Genomic DNA, 22867 nt, shown 5'->3' on the forward strand with positions numbered 1-22867 from the left:
CACTTTTGATAATTTTAATGGGCCCTTGCTGAATAAAAGTATTAATTTCACAAAAAAAATCTTACTGACCCCAAACTTTTGAACAGTGCTGTATAGATAGCTACAAATATGCGGACATAACTTGCTCAGATTCTCTATAAACTCAAGACAGTAGCTGACCTGAATGATGAAATTTACTATATGAGAATGCAGTTTATGTTATGGTTACATAATACTGCCCCAAAAAGACTATTTTACATTAAATTTATATTTAGTCAAAGCTAAGTTATTACAAAAATCAGCTCTCCTATGTGACAGACGGGTTTAAATATATTATTTTCTGATTCAGAGACAAGAGAATGTGAAATGCATATGAAATCAATCAAAATCCAATTAAAAACATGTTGTAGTTTCAGTGGCCCTTGTGGCAATTTTGAGAATGCAGTGCATACGTGTGTGCAATGTATGTTTTGGGCCTAAGAAGTGAAAAGCAGAAAGGCAGAGACCTATGGCATGTCCATCCTTGCAGCTGAGAACGATATTTGGGCTGAGATTCTGCGGGAGGGAACACTGGCCTGTCAGGTTGGGGCAGAGACGGAAGGAGCCGGTCCAATTCCCGTCCTTTCTGCATCGGATTACATTGGTGGAAAGACCCTGCAGCAAAGACCAACATTTCTATTAATCATCATAAAGGAAGCTTACTAACCATCACAACAAACATATGTGGTTTCATGAAAGGGTGAAGGCCAAAGATAGGCATGACCTTACGGTTCTGTTTGTCCAAGTATTAGAAGCTGTGAAACTGACGAATGAAACAAAGCAAATGTAATATCTGTCAGTCTACCAGTCATGCTGCTGATGAACAGCCAGAGGGACGACACAGAAATATTGCAATGCTTAAAAGTGATTGATAGGGTGCGCATGATGAATGGAAAGTGCCAGTAATGGGAGGGGATGGACTGAGACGTCGACGGAAGAGAAGAGAAAACGAGGAGAAGAGAGAGAGAGCACGACAGACCTGCTTGCAGCGGCTGTGCTGTCTCACCGTGTGGTTAGCCCTGTTGCAGTCGATCCAGCAGTCGCTGTTGAACTGAAAGCCGTTTGTGCACTTGTAGGTACCGTGGAAAATGGGAGGAGGTGGCTCACATGTGACTGCCACACACTCACCCGACTGCCAGGTTCCATCCTCCGTACACTGCCGCTTAAACGCACGTCTGTGGTAAGTCACAGGCACTGACCTGCGACACATTCATTAACACAAAGATGCATAGATTCAGCAGAATTCTGCGCCATATTTTTTTGAAAGTGTAAAAGCTGGAATACACTACAAGACTTTTGTGTATGATGCCTAGTTCCAGACTAAAATGCATGTTTGAGCTGTTTTAACTGAAAGCAACTTGGACTGGCATATATCTTAAAATATGTCAGTGGTATTGTTTTGTCTCAAGATGCACACCAATAATGTCCCCCCCCCCCCCCCCCCCCCCAAGGCACGTTAATAAAAGCTACTGTGATGTCCTAATTGAACTAAGGTCCAATCTTAACTTAATCTAAGCCATGTCTGTGAAACCAAGCCCTAGTGTTTTAAAATTCGTAGTGCAGGTTTCCTCAAATATTGCCCTGGAAGGCCAATGCACTGCAGAGTTTAGCTCCAACCCTGATCAAACTCACCTAGGCAAGCCAATCAAGTTCTTCAGGGTCACTAGAAAATTGCTGGTAGGTGAGTTTGAGGGTTTGAGCTAAACTCTGCAGGGTAGTGGCCCTCCTTGACCGGATTTGAGGAACCCTGTTGTAGCGTATTCCAGCCATAAAACAGCTTTTAATAATTGACTGTTCTCAGAATGAAAGGTTCATGGACCACCCACAGTCTGTTCATTGACCGTCTGATGAATATTGCACATAAAACTGGCAAGTATTTAGACAAGCAAAATTACACACATGACAAGCTCAAATCTGATTGGCTGCCTTTCCACTAGTGGAAGTCATGGTCCACAGGATTTTATCAGTCTGTCCAGGAATATAGTTGTTTTGTTTGACCAAGTAAATATCCATCCATCCATCCATCCATGCATCCTTCCATCCATCTTCCAAACATCTTGTCCTATATAGTGTCGCAGGCCATAAATATCCAAAGTAAAATATATAATGACTGTATGTTGCACTCTTTTCTGAATTAAATATTTGGTATTTATTACTTTTGAACGGACAGAAATTCTCATCATAAAGTCACTAATTTTTCTGAGTAAAATGCCATGTAAAAAACAAACTAACTATGGTTGGTTTCTTTACACGTTGATTACACACTCGCTTCCTGTCTAAATGGGTTGTTTTTGGCTAGAATAATCTGAATTTGACATTTAAAGTGGACCAGATTTATGACTATAGTCTAATATCTGGCTACACGTGGCTATGTGAGTAATTGACCAACAGGGTATGGCTACAAATTTATCCAAGCTTTCAAACAATTGATACAGCCCTGAGTAGTCAATTGCCACAACATGATTAACTAAATCTGCAATGCAATGAAGTTAATGGTCAAATTTAACAATAAGGTTATATTTGTTAACATTAGTTTTTTTTTTTAATACTCTATTTTTTGAGATACAACTTATGCCAGTATAATACAACAATATCATACATTAAAAAGTTAGATCTCTTTTACGTAATAATAAAAAATTAAATATACATTAAAAAATAAAAGAAAATGGAAAACAAAAAAAAAGATAAAAAAAAACAAAAAAAAAACAGGCACAGATCAATTAGGATAGCTACACCTTAAGAAGAGTTGGTAATAATCATGCATACAAGAGATACATATGACATCTTGGGGGTAATTTAGTAAAAATAGTAAATGATTAAATGACTAATGATTTAGTAGTAATAACATGCGAGTGAAAATAGGTTGAGAATCAAGTTATCTTACCTCTTTCTAGCTCATTCATTATATTACTAAAATCAGAATTTGAAATAAAGGATATAAAGGCTTTCCAAATTGTCTTAAAAAAAGACAATTTACCTTTCAAAATATATGTAATCTTTTCCATTGACAAACAAAAGGACATATTATTGATCCACTGTACAATAGGTGGCTTTTCCACTTTCTTCCAATACATAGCTATTAAATGCTTTGCTTGAAGTATACATATGTCAATGAACCTACGAGTGCTACTACAATGTACCATATTATCAATCCTCAAAATAAAAATTTCTGGTCTCATTGGGAGATTGACAGTTACCATCTGAGAAATTAGTAAAATTACCTCTTTCCAAAACTCCTGTACCTTAGGACAATTCCACATGCAGTGCAACAGTGTGCCTTTATCAGTTGAGCATTTAATGCATGTGTCTGGAAAATTCTGATTAATTTTATTTAACCTAACTGGAGTAAAATACGTTCTCATAATCCAGTTGTGCTGTATTAATTTGAGATTACTGTTAATAGTTTGCGAATGAGCAGTCATACATATATTTTCCCATATATCTAAGGAATAGTTCATTTTTAAATCTTCTCTCCAGAGGACCAATTTGGATTCTGAAGATTCTTTAGAGCATGACTCTAACAATTTATAAAACATCGATATTAAGCAGTGGCGTCATGCCCATTCAAAGTGAGGGGGCACGTGCCCCCTCAGATTTTTCCTCCCTGATAATTTTTTTTAAATTACTTGTTATAATCAGATTCAGCACGTTGTTCATCTTCAATCCGCAGCGGCGCCGAGCAGAGCGCACGTCAGAAACAGAGGACACAGGACAGGGTGTGTGTGTGCGCGCGTGTGTGTTCATCTGAGCCTCATTGGTCTGTCACTGCTCGTCAATGTCAGAATATTTGAGATGGCCAATGAAATCAAAGGAGGCGGGCTTTATGCTCACAGAAGCTTAGCGCGAATTTTAGACTCACTCGACGCTTCAGTCAGTGTACAGTCAAGTGCGAGATGTAAGTTGCTAAAGTAAACATTTCATATTTGACAGTTTTTTTAGTTCATAAATGTTAAACGAATGACGAAAATAATCAGGCACACGAATATACTTTTGTCTAATTTCGCCATTTTGAACTGAAAATAGGCCTATGTAACGTGACTCGTAATGGCTAATAATTAGTTTACTGTCATTGTGAGGGGAAAAGCCGTTTTCCTTGTCAGGCACAAGATTAATAATGAATGTATACATATTGAGAATTAATATAGTACAATTTGTAGCCTTAAGTAAATTAAAAAAGCTCAGCTTTAGGAGGGGAAGGCAAGATCAGGAGACTGAGAGAAAAATAAAGAGTGATGGATAAGAAGTGAGAGCAGGTATTGACAAATAATCTACTGTCCGCTGACATGGTTTTAAGGCTATTTCTTATCCTTTTTTTGGCCTTCAAACGTCTTGAAATGCACATATCAGAGAAATAAAAATTTGAACCCCCTACCCACCTCAAATTTAGGACCTCTTTGATTATAAAGCCCTGTCTACGGCCCTGTATTAGGTATAAGATCAATAATGAATATGTACTGTGAATGAATTTAATAAACTTAGTTAGGCTACCTAGCTTTCCTAGTAGCTTTCAGTAACTCGTCTGAGAAAATGATTCATAAATCAACCTATCAGTTGACCCTATGTTTACTTTCTTCACTGACAGACAAAAATGGAAAGCCTATCAGTCAAAGTTCAACTTTAGGAGGGGAAGAGACAGGGCAAGAGAAAAACAAAGAGAAAAAGTGTGATGGAGATGAGGAGAGAAAAATAATCAGCTGCGTGACATGGTTTTAAAGCTGTTTGTATCCAGTTTTTTTGGCCTTCAAAACATCTTATAATGCACAGATACACATACTTTAACTTAGTCCTCAGATAGAGGAGGGTTGCTGCTAGCTCCGTTAAGGTATTTCTGTCCCTCCCAAACTGCATTGAAATAGTATGTTTCGCAGCCAGAATTAAAAAAAATTCAGGGGGAGAAACCCCCCTGACCCCTCCTAACATGATCCATATCACCCGTCAGAAAACAATTGCAACGTCTCAGATTGTGCCCCCCCAGAATTTTGGCTTGCATGACGCCCCTGATATTAAGCCTTTAGATTGGAAGACTTTGATAGTAAAATCTCAAAAGAATACTTAGTAGGTATTGTAAGCTTTGTACCTTGGTAGGAAGAAACATAGCTCCTAAACTGAAGGAATTTAAATAAATGTTTTTTGGGAATATCAAACTTCGCTACAATCTCCGCAAAAGACATTAAGTCATTTCCTTTATAAAAATCCTCAATTTTTTGTAGCCCTTTATCATACCATAGCTTAAATCCTGGATCTGATGTAGCTGGTTTGAAACTCTCATTACCCCATATTGGGGTAAAAAAAACATGATAAAGTATTTGACTGGCCTAAATAATTATGCACATCGCACCAGACTTTAATTGTATCAATGAGAATAGGGTTATGAGATATAATATCTTTGCCTTTTCTGAGAGTTTTGATATTTGTCGGATAAAGATAAAGATTAAGTGGTAATTTTGACTTTATAAAGAAAGATTCAATGTCCAGCCATGATGGTGGAGGCTTCAGAAGAAAAATAGTATAAAGTAGATCGCAATTGTGCTGCCCAATAATACCACTGTAAGTTAGGAAATTGGAGACCACCTTTATTGTATGGTAAATATAACAATGACAGACGAACACGCGGACGTCTGTAAAGTATCTCAATCCATTTAGAAAAAAATTCCCCAAACCCAAATCTTTTCAGGACCTCAAATAGATAAGGCCATTCCACCCTATCGAAGGCCTTTTCAGCGTCCAGGGATAGAATGGCTGTATCAGAAGCTCCCTTTTTAAGATATAAAATGTTAAGCAAAGTTCTAACATTGTGAAGACCTTGCCTACCCTTAATAAATCCGTTTTGATCTCGATATATTATATCGGGTAAAAGTGCCTCCAACCTCCTTGCCAGAATTTGACTCAATATCTTAACATCTGTATTGAGAGTGAGGAGTCACGTGCCGATTTGGCGCCGGTCGGCCATGATGGTAGGAGACGCTATCGGTTGCCAAGGGCAACGCCTTCAGAACTTCACAGAGGCGCGACTAAACATTCCAGAAATAGCAAAAGAGAGACAGCGCAGCTTAGTATTTGTTTACATTTTAGCGATACGCCGCAGTTTCTTTGGAAGATATGGAGAAGGAAGAGAAATGAAAGGGGTTCTATCGGGAGAGACTAAAGAACAATGCTAGCCAGCTTTATTTAGAGAAACTGCTTGTCAATAAACTGACAGCAGCAACAGCGAGCAAAGAATGATTTCAAAAGCAACACATTTCAGCACAGTTCGCCTTTTATTTAACACAAACGAACGAAATTAATACTCTGTTTTTCAACTAGAGTTGTTTAATTTGTTATAACTTAGATATATCTGTCCAGCGAAATGTTTTAAAAAGACACTTTTTTTAATGACGTACGACTCGCATTGACAGGGGAATGTCCGATCTGTCCGCTTAACGTTGCACGGCAGGTGCAAATGCCCGTATGTCCCTGGCAAATCGTTTTGGCTCAGGGCAAAGTGAAGTTTCATAACTTTATATTTTGGCTATTTTAACGTTGTATCCTGCTGTGTCTGAATGGTTTACTTTATTTATTGTCTTGTATAACTTATTATACCTTTTAGGCTACTTATACTGTTATAATGTCTCTTACTGATCAATAAAACTGAAATTTAACAAAAATAGACAGGGTTGTGTCATTTTATTTTATATAGCCTATATTTACGGTATACGGTATCTGATACATATCAGATTTATTTCCACATATGAATGAGGCCTGAAAAATAAAGTATGACTGAACTCTCGCAGTTTAACGTTACAGGTTTGGGGGTTTCTAAGTCTTGCACCCAGCCGCAGCAGAATTGTTCATAAGCTTCAGATGACTTAAAGTTTCTGAACTCTTGCATTGTGTAGGCAGTAACGTTAGGCACTGATACCATAAACCAGGTAATTGACTATGTCAGGGTATGTGAAAGGTGGTAGTGCTTTGGGTCTTTCGTCCATTCTGTAGCAGGTCGTACGAGTCCATGTTGTTGATGTTTCTCTAAATAACGCTGCTTGGTGTTGTTATTTAGTCTCTCCCGATAGAGCCCCTTTCCTTTTGCTTCCCCCTTCTTCATTTATTCCCAAGAAACTGTGCCTTATCGCAAAAATGCAAACAAATATCAAGCTACTCTCTCTCTCTCTGTCCCTATTTCTCTCGGTCTCACTGTCTAAGTAACCATGACAACGGATAGCGTATCCTTCCAAGATGTCGACGCCTTCCCACAATGCAATGCATGTGACGTCACATTCTCATTCTCAATTAAGTAATGAAATCGCCCTGAATGATTCGCATTTGGTATTTATTTTATTAGGTTTAGGAATTAACGTAATGAGAGCGTTTCTTAAGGAGTCTGGGAGCACACCATTTCCAAAAGATTCTTTAAACATGTCTAAAATTGGTGGAACCAATTTTCTTTTACATTTTTTGTAAAAGTCTACATTAAGACCGTCTGGCCCCGGTGATCGACCCGCTGTTAAACTATCCATAATTTCTTCTTCCGTTATATCCTTGTCCAGAGGCATTTTTGCCTCTTCAGGAATGAAAGGTATGGACAAATTATCCAGAAAGGCTGTTTGTGCACCCTTGTTTGAATATTCAGAGGTGTATAAAGTCTCGAAAAAGCATTTAAAAGTATCGTTTATTTTAACCAGGTCACTTGTGATATTGCCATTATTATCTTCAATAGAATTTATTGTTCTTTCAGATTGATTTTGTTTAATTCTCCAAGCTAGCAATTTTCCAGCTTTCTCACCTTGGTCATACTAATTTTGCCTTAACATCATAAGACTGGCAGCCGCTTTTTTGGCAGATACTTCATTGTATTTAGTTCTGAGAGTTAACAATTCTTGATGAATGGTTAAATCACCTTTATATGATTTTTGTGTCAAGTGCATTTGTTAACATTAGTTAACTACATTAGTTAACATGAACTAACAATGAAAAATTCTTCTAAAGTAATCTTAGCTAATGTTAATTTTAACATTTACTGATACATAATTAAAATTAAAAGTTGTATCTGTTAATATTACTTAATGGACTTGAACTAACATGAACTAACAATGAATAGTAACAAATGTATTGCTCATTGTTAATGTGAGTTTATGCATTAAATTATATAATGAAATGGGACCTTATTGGAAACGTTGCTAAGTTATTTAATGTAAGTCATAATTATGCATCCAAGTTGGTTTAGTGGTCTCTCACCTTTTAGGCTTGTCTATGTGGGGCACATGGTAGCCAGGCTTGCACTTGTACTTGCAGAAAGACCCAACTTTGAGGCCTGTTGCATTGCAGCGTTTGGTCTGCAGGACAGCGTTGGGTACAGGAGGAGGGACCGGACAGCGCAGCTCACACAGAGCTTCGGGGAAAGACCACATGCCATCCTCCATACACGTCAGCACGTTATTACCGCCTGCGGAGATGAAAGGACAAAGGAACAGGACAAGTTGACTTGTGAAGATCCAAAGTGAACCTACTTCAATTTGATGTCATATATAGCACTGTTATTTTCAATGTGTATTGGTTTTTTTGTGGGGGGTTGGTGTCAAAACCACATTTGGCATTTTACACAGCTGACCTCTCAATCCCTAGGGCTTTTTTTATTTAGGACCGGTCATGGTCTACCTACCCACAAGCTGAGCTGGCTCCCGACACTGAAAAGTGCACTTCTTGCCGTAGGTGGTACCCTCAGAGAACTCAAAGACAGCCGGGTGCACATGGTACTTGTCAGGCCGCCCACAGTCCACAGGTTCACAGGTCACCTGCTTGTTCCATTTCCCATCCGCACAGGTGAGGGTCACCGTGGATTCAGACTGTTTAGAGGAAAAAGCATTAAGGCAAGAGTTTAGACATGGGAAAAGAACATTTTGTTTTCTCTGTTAATTCACTGCAACCGCAACAATCCGTCAGACCAGACCATATCAAATAATACACATCTGTTTCAATAACACTTTACAAACTATACATAGACAAAATAATACAGCTAAATTAAATATATGTAGGTATCTCTTGGTAATAGAAAGCAGTGGGAAGCTAACAGTCTGAGTTGGTGATAATAAATAGCTCAGGTATAGCATATAAAGCTGTCAGAACTGAAGGCAGGGTGAGTCAGAGGTCATTTCTGCTGTTTTACTAAGTCATGTCAGACCTGTGTGATGTCTGCAAATACATCTGTGCTAGTAGCAGAGCCACGAACCGCACACATCCCGGACCACCATAAGAACAAAACAATTAAACTTACAGGGCCGAGTTCTTTTTCAGAAAATTCTGTCGATCACTGCCTGACATAACGGGACTTTGTTTAATGTTTCATTAGTGATTTCAAACTGATTTTCTGTCGAAAAAATAATGAACGCGCCCAAGTGCGCCAAGCCCAGCGCCATTAAAATGAGACTGACGAATCAGATCCTCGTTTTCACATGAGAGTAAAGTTACAAATCGTCATGAATTCGTGATTGATCATACACTTACGGTAAATTACAATAACCTTTGTGCTGAACGCTAACATTTATAATATACCAGCTGGTGTTTTTAAGGTAATGTTAGTAGTAGTAGTATTTCCCGCTCCTGTTCATCCACTAGCAATTTTATTTGATCTATTACAAACAGGATAGATTAATTTATTCCAGCATGGGAAATGAACCAGCCATTCTGCATAGAGAGTATGACTTTCCTCTAACCAAAATAGACACCACATATTTCAAAATGTGCATGAGAACATGCAAAAAAAATATATGCAAAATTAGCAAGTGTGAGTGTTTCTTACTTAGTCTCCTTTTCTCTGTAGTGGCAATTCCACTGTATCTCCTCTTACTATTTCCAAATGCAATCCAACAATGAAGACTTGTCTGCCTATAGTTTATTTGGACTATTTGGTTATTCTTCTCTCTTGAGTAACATGAGGGGACATTTACTGACCTATTATTGACTCGATACATAAATCACTGCAAATCAAACTTTACTGTGTACAAAGCAGAAATAACAGTCGTGAATTTGTCACCAGGAGAAAACACTGTATTCTTCTATTAGCTCCTCAATGAATCTTCAAACGTGTGAACCACGGAGAAGGGTTTATGCTTTTATGGCACGACAGACTTTTCACAGCCAAAAATATTATTTTCATCTAGCATGTGGGTTATAAGATTGTTGTACTTTTTGTGTGTGGTATTAAGTATGTATTAATGAAAAAAGTGATGTTTAACATAAACCATACCCAGCGGATTGGACACAGGCTGTAGGTGGGTATAGAGTCCAGACTGTTTCAGTGAAGAACAGAGTAAAACATGCACTTCTCCACAGAGTTTTCCTTTTGTTTATGACAAGTGATGAAAGCTGGTTGGTAAAAAAAATAAAATAAAAAGATGTCAGCTTTGTTTATTGAAACAATTTCTGTGAAGCCAAACAGTTTTTGCTGGCAAGGCACAGATTATTGTGGCAAATGTTCTTTAACTTGCATCCACAAAACAAAACATCAAGATGCATGAATAGTGTTTTTGTTGCTGCTTTACTGTGACCCAGGCCACTTTTCTTCTCTCGTCTCCTTTCTCTTTATTTGAAATTGCAGATTTAAATGGGCTGGAATGTGGTGAGCTTATCTAATGTTCTGTACCCTCTCAGGAAATGTACCAGCACCTAAAACTGAGCAAAGCAGCGGGAAGCATTTGAAATGCAATCCAGACACAGTTACAAAACACTTTTTGCCCCCTTCTTTCCCTCTTCCTTTTTTTTGCACTGAAGCTCTTATTGAAAACAGCTCACCATGGAAGTGTGAGTCTTGAATATTTGAGGTGAATATCTGAAAAACACAACAAAACAAAACAAAACAACAAAGGGAGGGAGGGGGCGATCAAAAACAAAGTAAGCACAACAATAAAACTAAGCAAATCAAAACAAAACAAAGAAAAACAAAACAAAATATGTAAGAAAGGTGTAACAAAATTAAACTTAGGAAAGCTAAAGTTAAACTAAGCAAAACAAAAAGAAAAAACAACAAATAAAAGACAAAAACAAAACTAAATTAAAATAAACTTAAGCGAAGCAAAAGCTAAAATTAAACTAAGCATAACAAAGTAAAACAAAAACAAAACCAAAAAAATGAAGCAGAAGCAAAAGATAAAAGTAAAAAAGTACAGGCAAAACAAACAAAGCAAAATGAAGCAAAGCAAAAAAACTTATTAGGTAAACAACTTACACAATACAAAACAAACAAATAAACTAAATAAAAAAAAAACAGAAAAACAAAAACTAAACTTAAGTACAAGACAAAAGCCAAAAAAGGACAAAATAAATGAAGTGAAGCAAAAGCTTACAAATCAAAATAAATGATAACAGAACAACTGTTTATAAAAAAAGGTATCCATTTCACTTCTTCATGTGAGGGCAGCAGTGTAATAAAATACTTTCTTTTTTTTTTTTACCTCATATCACTGGCTTAATAAAATCCCAAACAGATCAGCAGTCACAATCTACTCAACATCTCCCCCTAGGGTCAGAGAGGCTGCCGTCTATGTCATAATGCCATAGAGCGTGTTAGTGCACATACCTGCCTTCTTTATAAAACCTGTGAGAGGCTACAGAAGTACATAAAAGCATCATCTAATTTTCCCTGCCCAGACATCTCTGGCTCTCTCAAAGCCATTTCAAAGCTCAATAGCAGTTTAGACACAAGGTTTATTAGCCGACACTGGCTGCATTACAGGAGCAGTAAAAGAAATGACCACAGTTGCTTGCAGGGGCTGTGTGGGACGAAAAGGAAAACATAAACTGTTGTGGTTGAACTGAAGAAACACACACATGCAGGGGGCTGTTTAAATGCCCACCTGTATGGCATATAATCCGTGTCACATGCACAAACGAAAACACACACAAATACACGTTGCTCCTGCTTGAAGTTATATCACGACAGGCCGTTCTGGTTTACATAGAGAAGGGGACTGCCGTCACATTGGGGGGTGGCAAGTTGCGGAGGGGGGTGTCTGCGTGCGGAGTTTCCTTCTTTTAAAACTTTACAGCTGCTGATTCCTCCTCCACTGAGTATTTAACTACCACTGACTACTGTGCCTAATTCAACACAGATGCCTCTGTTGGCTTTTCTTCTACACCCCTGCCCCATCCTGTGTTTCTCTCCCCACGTGCGCACACACACGAATGCATAGTACACACATAAGCAAACACGCTTGAAACACACATACGCACAAACACGCAGAAGCGCTGAAAAAAACAAAAACAGGGGGTAAAGCAAACCTCAAACTCTCCGTTTCCCTTTGCACTGTTGAAATGTTGTTTGCCTAACAGTGATTTCAGGACATGCTCTGCTTTCAATAACACCTTGGCAAAAACAAGGGGCCGGCGGCCAGGAAGCTGCGGACACAAAGACATGACACTGTAGTGGTGGTTGTTGCTGTAGTTATCTGCTCACAAAACTGTCCTACGTTCATAATGGGTTGCGAGATCTTAACCCTCGATGCTGGGCTTGGCTCACAATCTTATAAACACATCTATCTCTGTCTATCTGTCTTTTTTTTTTTTTTTTTTTTTTATAGGACCATATTGGCATCCTCTCAATGATGTTACGGTAACAGGTTAATGATGAAATGGCTAATTTGTCTCTGACTAAAGCCTTTAGGAACACATATTATGAGCTCCCTGGAGATGACTGATAAGCTGTAATGACTGTGCTAGGATCAGCGCTTTTGCTATGTAAAGGTACGAGGGCTCCCTTGCCTTGTCGTCATCATCTCTCTAGCTCACACGCAAGCTTAATATGATCACATTTTGTAGGGTAAACACTGAAACTGTCATGACACAATTTTCTAAATGCCCATTTACTATTAGACATTATTTCATAGGCACACCCACACAGTCCAGATATTATTAATCTTTATTATTATTATTTATTTATTTATTTATTTATTTAATTTGTGCACTGAAAATAGTTTCAAAGAAGCCAAGGCAGGATCAACTGTTGGTTGTCTATGAAATTAGCACTCCTGGAACACTGTTCAGCCAATCTGATATAAAAACTGAATCTAAAATCTAAATAATACTCTTTAAAAGGGAAAATAAAAACAAGAATAAAGAATATATCTTTGACTGAAAGAGACTGAATTGAGAATTACTATATATTATTTTTTTTTATTTTTATTTTTAACAAATGTACATATGTATATGTTTCCTTTGTATTTTTTAGTGTGTGGGGATAAACATATACATATATGTAGTAAATTGTAAATAATGTATTAAGATGATGTAATTATAAAGCCAATCTGATGATTATTAACAAGTAGTGGAGAAGTGCATCTTCCAACTCCTTTTCGGACATGTACAAGTTAATATTGTTTTGTTTTTTGTTTAATTTAAAAAAAAAATGTGTCTTTGTTTTTGTCTATTAGCTTTTATTGTAGTATTTTTACATGTTCGAAATAAAGCCATTCATTCATTAATTCATTCACTATACAATGTTTTAATCTTCTAAAAATACATGTAATGAATGTATTATTATTATTATTAATTATAAAAAATCTGGATAAATTATTCAGCTAATGTTTTTTTGTTGTATTTTTTATTTTTAGCACAAAATGTTTGTCACATATACAGGTCCACGAAGAAGACTAGGATGCGATTAGCTAGTAAACAGCACAATAACTTTATTAAACCAATCAAAAAGAGAATAATCCAACATGAGTAGAATAATCAAAACCATAGAAGGCAATGTGGATTGAAGGCATAAACAACCAGAGCCGGACAGTAACGGAGTACATTTACTTGAGTACAGTACTTGAGTACAATTTTGAGGGATCTGCACTTTACTCAAGTATCATTTTTGGGGATTACTCATGACTTTACTCAAGTACATTTGAGAGGCAAATATTGTACTCTTTACTCCACTACATTTCTATCCATAACCGTGAGTACCCGTTACTTCTAAAAAAAAAAAAAAAAAAGGAAAAAAGAAAAATCTCGGAAACCCTCAATTTGTTGTTTCCCTCTCAAACGTGATTGGATTGTGCAGGCGCCACTGATTGGGACAGCCTATCAGCAATCACCTTCAGCTTTCCGCCAAAGTCAACTCCATGGTCAGATTTAGATGAGAGACGAAACAGGTTCAAATGTGGGTGCAAAAAATCCATTAAAACTCTAGCAGAGGTTTGTCAGAGCGTTGCCATTGTGCATTGCTTTGTGGGCAAGTGAGAAATGTTAAATAAAGCAACATGGTAAAAAGATGAAAATGACTTCCAATTCCTTTTAGATTATCAAAGGTATTAACATTAACATTTTTCATAACTCCATGTAGGACGTTTCTGTACATAAATGTAAGCACGGTTCGCGTACCTACCCCGAAGTGATAAAATAAAATTCTGCATCAAATTTATAGGCAAAGACAAGTAGTTTGTTTAGGCATGGTTTGTAGGGAATTACAAACCTGCACACATATATTCGAACACATAACTATAGAATCAATTCTTAACGCGCATGTGAACGCCATCAGCGTTTATCACAGGTTCAGTTTGAAGTCTATTTAGAGAGAACGGTGTCGTCTTAGCGGCCCCTAATTTAATAACAAATGATCATTTCGACGGAAGTGAATCAATCAAAACTAAGTTTAGCTGGAAATAACATTATTCAAGAACCGCTATAAAACCAAAACAATCTCTGTTACCTTAAATTATATGTTTATCTCTGTAAAGCTGCTTTGAAACAATCTACATTGTTAAAAGCGCTATATAAATGAAGATGACTTGACTTGACACTGTGGCAGTAGTAATGCAATATTTAGAAAATTTACTCTTGTACTCTTGATACTCAAGTACTTTTAAAAACAAGTACTTCAGTACTTTTACTTAAGTAGACAACTGACTGTAGTACTTTTACTTGTACTTGAGTAAAATTTAGCAAGGGGTATCTGTACTTTTACTCAAGTAACGAAGCTGTGTACTCTGTCCGCCTCTGTAAACAACACCAGACAAAGAACTGAGGAAACTGAAGGACTTAAATACATATGAACTAAAAGGCCAACAGGTGTGATCTAATTACTAACACAATGAATCACCATAGCAACAAATGATGAGCGGGATGTTCGGGAACACAAGACAAAGGAAGCAGGAAAACAAAGAGAAGCAAAGTAAGAGTCATTGAAAACTAAACAAAAACACAATTAAAAATGTGACATTGTTGGTACAAATTTTAGTGCAACATATCTACAAATTTTTATCTATAAATGTATATATTTAGATCTATATCTAGGCTAGAATAGGCTTATTTCACGCCGCCGTTATTTTGAATTCGAAAGCGAGGCTCCGGTGGGAAGAAAACCGGAAGTGCCGCCTTTAATCACACGAGAGTCGCGAATGCGATGGCGTATTGTTGTGTTTAATGTAGAAATGAGTTATTCTAAAACTGTACATACATTTCTTTCATACTTTAGACTATATACAGTGAAAATCATTTATAAATATTTTTTTTTTATATATATAATTCCGAAAGTAAAAAAAAGAAGCAGGAACGAACTATATACATATCCTATATTGGATATTAACATCCAATAGTGTAAATCGCGGGAGCAGCTTCAGGTTGGTAGTCCAAGGCATTGTTGTTTATCTTTACTTCCAGGGTTCTTCCCACTGGAGCCTCACTTTCGATTTCAAAATGGCGGCTGCGTGATATAAGCGAATAAACAACCAAACTATACCATCACTGCAGAAGGGCATCAAGTCAGTGTTGTTATCATTAACTAAAACAAAAACTATTAGAAATATTTTTTGTTAATTGAAATTAAGCTGAAATAAAAAAATATAAATATTAGATCTTACGTCTCAGATGACTGTAACCCTGTTTCCCTGAGAAGGGAAATGAGATGTGGTGTCTGGAGTCGACGCTATGGGGAACACCCTCAGCGTGATCGGTGTCTGAACATGTGTACTAAACACACCAATCAATTGGCCAATGGCAGTCAATGATGTCATGAGTGGATTACCCTCAAGTACAAGTGGGTGTCTGCAAAATATCTCATCAACTCTTTTGTCTGAAGCAGACGTGCAGGCAACCTGATGCATGCAACGAGATGCTGTGTCTTGATCCCCCTTCTTAGGGAGCCAGGGTTACAGTCGTAACCTGAGACATTCCCTTTCGAAGTGGAACTTTGACACGGCGTCTGGAGTTGATGCTATGGGGAACACATATCCACTCCACCATGCTGAGGAGGTGCCTGCCTCACTAGGCTGAGTATACAGACCATAGTGGGCATTAAAATAATTTGACAATACAGGTCAATCAGATATAGTGAAGGCACGTCAAGCCCCAGGCGCAAAAGTGCGAGCCATACCCCTTATTTATACTGCACATGTCTGCGGTGCATTATGGCTCCGCCAACTCACACCAGGAGCATTTCAGAAGCAAAGCAACTGGATTCGCGAGACCATGAGAATCGCCTGTCCGACGTTGTGAGTTTTTTCTTAATTTTTTGGAGTTTTTTCTTAATTTTTGGGGTTCTACCATGGTAAAGTTGGCTAAACAGTTATGTTTGTCCTGTTTAATTGTTTTTATTGTTATGTTTATTGCTATGTCCTACTTTGTTGTTAATACACTTAAAACTCCATTTCAGTTATGAACGACAAGGATAAAAGATTTGTAGCTGTGTTTTAGTCGTTTAAAATACATCCTCAACATACATCTTTTATCTATATTTCACATACAGTGCCAGTGCAGCTTGGACGCGGCGTCCGTCAAAAATAGACCAGGCACCTATCTTTAGCCAAGCAGCGGGGAGAGCCGCGGTGCGGCTGTTATAAACACAAGAATTGACTAGAGCGGTCACAATCAGCTCTGGTGGCCGTGTTGGAGCTGTAATGTGCCATAGACATGTGCAGTGTAAATAAGGGGATAGACTGCTTAGTGAAGCCACTCCCTAAGTTTTAATTTCTCTAATAGCATCAGAAAAATTCAGCTTCAATGCGCTATTGAAAGGGAAGTCCCGGCCTTATGACCTTTCCCTCCCTCGCAGGGCAGGTAAAACCTAAATGTACCAAAAGCAGAGCTCTAACACTTATCCAAAGCGAGAACTCGACTACAACCTTTGATTTACCACTACTTCTCAGGGGGAGAAAAAGGCTCTCACTTCATCAAAAGGCATGAGAATACATGAGGAGCATAGAGGAAGGGCTCTTGCCACTTCAACTCAATCCCCAAGGAAACTGCAGGGGAGCTAAATCTCTACTTATGTACCAAGTTGTCTCGTGGGCCTACACAGAGACCTACAGTACAAGCACTAAATGAGCAACTGCTGTCATAAAAAGCCATGAATCCATAGGCTGACTGCCCAAACTTGCCAGGTCCTCTAAGCATAGGTCGAGTAGAATCGTAAGCAATACCTGTAGGGGAGCGTAAAGGCCCGGGTATACTTCATCTTCCACGTTTCACTCCGTCTTGTGCACAGTTGAGCATGTAATCATTTCAAAGTATACTCTTTTGGCTGTGAGAGCGGAAAGACAAGTTCGGCGCATACACATTAACTAGTGGACGGGGTGTGCGGACGTCCATGGACCCTCCTGATGACGAAAATTACCTCACACGGACAGTGCGTGGATGGCCGAAGTACATTTTGGGCTTAACGTCCTACCTCAGGACCCAACCATTGTTGTGGAGGAACAGATGGAACTGGATTAATTAAAATTCCGTTTATCCTGCTCTAACTAAAAAGGATATCGTCAGAGCAGCGCAACGACAGCGAGCATGATTCTAAGAGGCTTTCAACCCTCAGTAACAGTTTTTAACTTTTTTTTTAATGCCGCTTTACCAAGGGGGAGCCAATCCTTACTACAATTTAGGGAAGGAGTGACATGAGAGCAATACAACATTGTTTCCTATTCTTAATACCCAGGCTCAATACCCCAAGGAGGCCGCAGGGGAGCCATGCCCTGCTTAAAGACCCCAGATAACTGGGGGAGAGCAGCTCATACCCTGCCTATGGCAAAGGCAAAATACCTAAAGAACACCCTCCCAAAGGGAAGCGCATTCCTTTCTTAAAGCTACAACTAATGGAGAGGGAGATAAATGAAGAAGTCATGCGAGTTACCCTTCCTAGATCCATTCTTCCTGCTCTACCCTAAGGGGTAAGAATGGGAGGCTCCTAAATAGCCTACAGACTACAACCTTACAACTGCTGCCCTACAGGGGGAGCCTAAGGGAAACAACAGTACAGCATTTAATAGGCATTCTACTCTATCACCACAACTCTATCACCACTCTATCACAAAACCTTGAGGGGACCACAGGGGAGCTTATATTTTACTTTAAGACCCCAACATGATTGGGGGAGATTAGCTCAATGCTGACATCAGTAAAGACACTCTATCTAGGTCCAACATATGCCTACTTATAATAACTGGAGAGGGAAATAAACAAAAAACCAAATGAATCCTATGAGTTCATCAGTATGGTTCTGTTCATCCAACTCAAATCTATGGGGTGTTTCAAGAGCAGACCAAAGCCTTATCAATTAGCCACCAGGCTACAACCTTCCTATTGCTGCCCATACAAGGGGAAGCCTACTCCTTACTCTTCTGTGGGGAAGGAGGGTGACTAAGCGCAGGGCCTCAAACCGTCTGCCCAATACACTTACCACTTTGGCTAACCACCATGAACCAAGGTGAAGACTGCATTCCCATTTTTAATAAGGAAAGAGGGAGATGCAATCAGGCAGAAGCACAACAGTTAACTCTCTGGGGTCGGCGGTCTCGCCGGCGATACCAGCTCACTTTTTTCCTTATCAGTGCAAAAGAGACTCAAATTACTCTGTTAATTTTGATCTTACATATAAGTGTTGTACATCATTCGATCCTGTTAAGTTTGTATTTTTTTTGTGGAACCTCATAATAAAAACAAAGTGTTGTGCTTTTCGCCTAATAAAGAAAAATAAACATGATGCGCGTTCTGCGTTCTCTCTGTCAGTGAAGTCCATTCTGAAACGCGTCCGAAAAATCATCTGTAACTCTGCAAATACTCAGTCAAACAGGTATACAGGCACACAGGCATGAAGCCTGAATTATCTTCTTTTAAATGAAGTAATTTATATAAAAAAAAATTGTTCTCATTTTATGTAATCTGTACGAAAAGAGAGAGATGATAGTCGTTCTCGTCTCAGCTCATTAAAGTTAATTTGACCACGCCCACGGAGCGCGCGCTCTATTCAAACACAAATGCTCTGAGGCGATCCACGCCCACATCAGCTGGATAATAACCCACCGAAAGAGACTCAGATTTACGACGCTGTGAGGAATAATAGTACTATCTTAATAATAATCCTGGAAAAAATTACCTCAGAAGTAGGCTACAGGTAGTTTCATTTGGAGGAGCAATGGATCCAGCCGAGGAAATAGGTACATTCTTTATTTTCAAGTGCTTTGTGCTAATCGCGATATGGAATAGTGTCTGTAAACAAAAAGACTGTTTGAATCGCGTTTTTGTGTGTGAATGAATGAACAGCTTTTACCTAACTATATTCCAATACTGAGATGAGTAAAAATCGACTGAAATATGTTGAAATAAAATATTTTTGTATAAGCAACGTATTAAACTGCAAATTAACATTTATATGTCCAAATCATAAAAAAACGATATGTTACATATGAAAGACAAGATGTCGTTTTTACTGTAAAATACTGCCACATCAAATAAGCTTGTTTGCTATAAGATGTTATTATAGTGTTTGTTCGATTGTAAGCTATATTCAAACTAATTAATCCGCAACTGTGAAATATGTATGATAAAATGTATACTTTAGTATATAATACAAAGAAAGATTACATTTGAAATATAGTTAAAATTTTAATTGTTGTTGTAATTGTAACCTTTTTATTAAAATAGCAAAAATATATGTAGGCTACATATAAATAAATCTTAGGTAAATCTTAAAAGCTCAATATAAGCCTCCTCTTTAAATTATTTGTATTGTGTTTTATTAGTGACACATTTGGGATACATTCCCAAACTTTCTGTAAAAACAGTATGATAATTAACTGCACAATTACTAGAAATTTTTACATTTGATATACAATTTGCAAGCACAATTTGCAAAATAAATAAATAATTGGAACTGTGAACCAATTTTGTATTATATAGGCATATATATATATATATATATATATATATATATATATATATATATATATTGTCATTGCATTCTTGTGGCTCAGTGACACACCTGAATGAAAGGGTCATTAGTATGCAGCCCCATTATGCGCTCATTATGCGGGCCCATTGTCTTCTCAGGTGTGAATCACAGCAGGTCACACCCCTGCGTATATTGCCTTTCCAAACATCATTTTTAAATTTAAACCAATCTATTGTTTTATGTGAATGATAAGACAGGATGATTTTCAGATCATTTTGAAGAAAAAACTCTAGGCGACAACATCCATTAGTCAAAAGTCTTGTGGACAGATATTTAGTATGTGTTTTGTGGCCTTATTTCAGAAACTTTAAGTTTTAGTTTTTTCAATAACTACGCATAAACAATATTCTCTCAAAAATACAAAAATGTACATACATGTTGATAACACATTATGGTAGCCCTGTGTGTGCTAAATAGAGTGTAATTACACCTTTGCCAGTAATATGTTTATAAGCAACTGAAAAAAGCACAAATGTCAGAGTATGTCAAAACATCTCAAGGACCCCAAAAACACCTTGGACCCCAGAGGGTTAATAGATTTTGAGCCAGGCTTAACCAGGACTCTTCAAACCCTATTCAGAGCCAAAGTACCTTACTCACGTTCATTTGGCAAATAAATGTGAGTAGAGCGCTTCCCAAGAGAGATACTCTTGCTTCCAGACCCAAAAGTGAATAGGGAGGGAAGATAAAAGAGATTCAGGGAGTAAGGTGCCTTAGTCTCATTTATTTTGCTCTTACTCTAAAGGTAGGCCAATATGCTACACTGACTCTGGAAGGCAAATGAAAGCAGGGCATGTAAAGGTGTGCCCAAGCTAACATCACCTAGGCCTCTAAAGAGGATGCTTCTACAGAGCACCACCGGCCTGGCCTGCTGCCACATACGCCTTACATACAAGCCACGTGGTGGTTTGGCACAGCTTTGAGGGCAAGGCTGGAGCCTTAAGTGAAGACGGCTTACTCAACCCTGGAAAGGAAAGGCACGAGCCAAGTATGGTTACTTCCAAGACTTTTCTACCTCAGTATGAAGGTCTGGCGCCAGCAACATGCTTTCTGCATGATCAGAAGAACCCACTGAGTGAGCTTCTAAATCAAGAAGATCACTTGAACTCGTCTAACGAGATTGGTAAATATTCACTACTTCGCCGAATTCCTCGGCCAGCTCAAATTGCAATCCCTACGAGTGTAGTCGTCATGCTGCCTCAGCAGCAGCAGGGCCAGAACAGCGAGGCACAGCCAGGCAATTGTTTCTCCCCCCCACCCCCTCCCCCTCCTCGAAAAGTGAGACAAACGCAATCATAGCTTTTTTACCGTGAACTTGTCACAGTGGGCACATCCAGCTCCCTCAAAAGCTGCTCGTGCTTGCTCAGGGTAGAGACAGATAACACAAAGCTTGTGTGAGTCCTCTGGTGTAAGGTAGCGCCTACATGGAGGAACACACTGACGAAAACTCTTACATCCACGTGTTCAAAACCATACCAGGCTAATTTTCATCTGTAGTCCCTGGGAGGTCGATGGTAAAGAAAAATCCACAAGTCCATAAAACATTTTAAAAAATCATGTAAAAACACATTCCAGCAAACATAAGCATAATCAGAGCATATTAACACAAATACAAAATTACTTTAAATATAAGACAGAAACAAGATACTAATCCAAATCATGAGGACCTTATTGATTATCTAATAACCACGTTTTATAGATGCAGAAAAAAGAACTAGAAGATGTAAAATGTCTTAATTCTGTAGGTATTGTATTCCAGTTATGTGCAACTCTATAATAAAAGGCTGACTGCCCAAAAGCACTTCTTCTATGGTATTAAACAATCCCCTCTAGTAGTGGCTCTAGTAGATGAGTTATAATTTTGTCTAATAAACTCATTAAGTGGAGGTGGGGCCATACCATGCAAAATGTTAAACACAAGTAAAATATCTGCAAGTTTAATCATATTTTCCCTAGTAAAAAATAAATATACTAGAACTATTAAGAGATGAAATTATCATAATGTACTTTAGAATTAGTTATCTAAAATTCAAAATAGGAGCATTACAATTTATAGGTGTAACTAAATAATTTAAACCAGGTACTTTATGAATCAAAGACTTATAAAATAATTAATAAATGCTTCTGCCACTTGTCAAATGCTTGACACTGGTCAAGCTGAGGGCGTTCCCCATAGCGTCGAAGTTCCACTTCGAAAGGGAACTTAAAAAACGTAATTGAAAATTAGAAATGTTGTTTTGGCAACTAACTGAAAAGAAGTTTAAGTACTAAAATTTCTAAAACTGAAATAAAAATAAATGAAAGCTAAATAGAAATATTTAAAAAAATATATATGGGTGGGATCATGAGTGCATTTTAAAAAGATACAGTAAGTGATGGAGAAAGCAGTGCAATGTTATTTCAGAACTCTTTTTTCTTTTAATTTTACAGTGTAGTGTTGTAAATGTAGCACTACTACAGTTCCTGTAACAGCCGTGGCCATCTTTATGAAAACTATCCCCTCTTACCTTACATAACCGGACTAAACATTTCCCCAATGGCCCCTGAAGCCCCCAGCCCTGGACCCCAATGTGCACCGCTGTTAAATAAGCTGAGCCCTCCCAAAAGCAGAGAAAAACTGCCTGCTGGCTTTCCTTCCAAATGCGTAATAACTCACAGGCCAAGCTTCTCAGTCGA

At 38.0% G+C, this 22867-nt stretch overlaps 1 protein-coding gene across 2 annotated transcripts in view; it reads right to left on the bottom strand.

Annotated features, from left to right (window-relative positions):
* Nucleotides 1–22867, bottom strand: part of pappab (pregnancy-associated plasma protein A, pappalysin 1b) — a 140638-nt gene that overhangs the window by 46738 nt on the left and 71033 nt on the right. Inside the window, exons 15-18 of one of the 2 annotated variants that reach the window (XM_056236508.1) lie at nucleotides 8654–8837; nucleotides 8230–8437; nucleotides 1025–1217; nucleotides 486–633 (exon numbers count right to left, since the gene is read on the bottom strand). In XM_056236508.1, the coding sequence (XP_056092483.1) occupies nucleotides 486–633; nucleotides 1025–1217; nucleotides 8230–8437; nucleotides 8654–8837 (733 nt within the window). Of the gene's footprint in view, nucleotides 1–485; nucleotides 634–997; nucleotides 1218–8229; nucleotides 8438–8653; nucleotides 8838–22867 lie in introns of both variants that reach the window. The other variant, XM_056236503.1, reaches the window with a different exon arrangement.

Source organism: Rhinichthys klamathensis, unplaced genomic scaffold (assembly GCF_029890125.1).
Source record: "Rhinichthys klamathensis goyatoka isolate OS25496 unplaced genomic scaffold, OSU_Roscu_1.1 h1tg000019l_1, whole genome shotgun sequence".
NCBI lineage: Eukaryota > Metazoa > Chordata > Actinopteri > Cypriniformes > Leuciscidae > Rhinichthys > Rhinichthys klamathensis.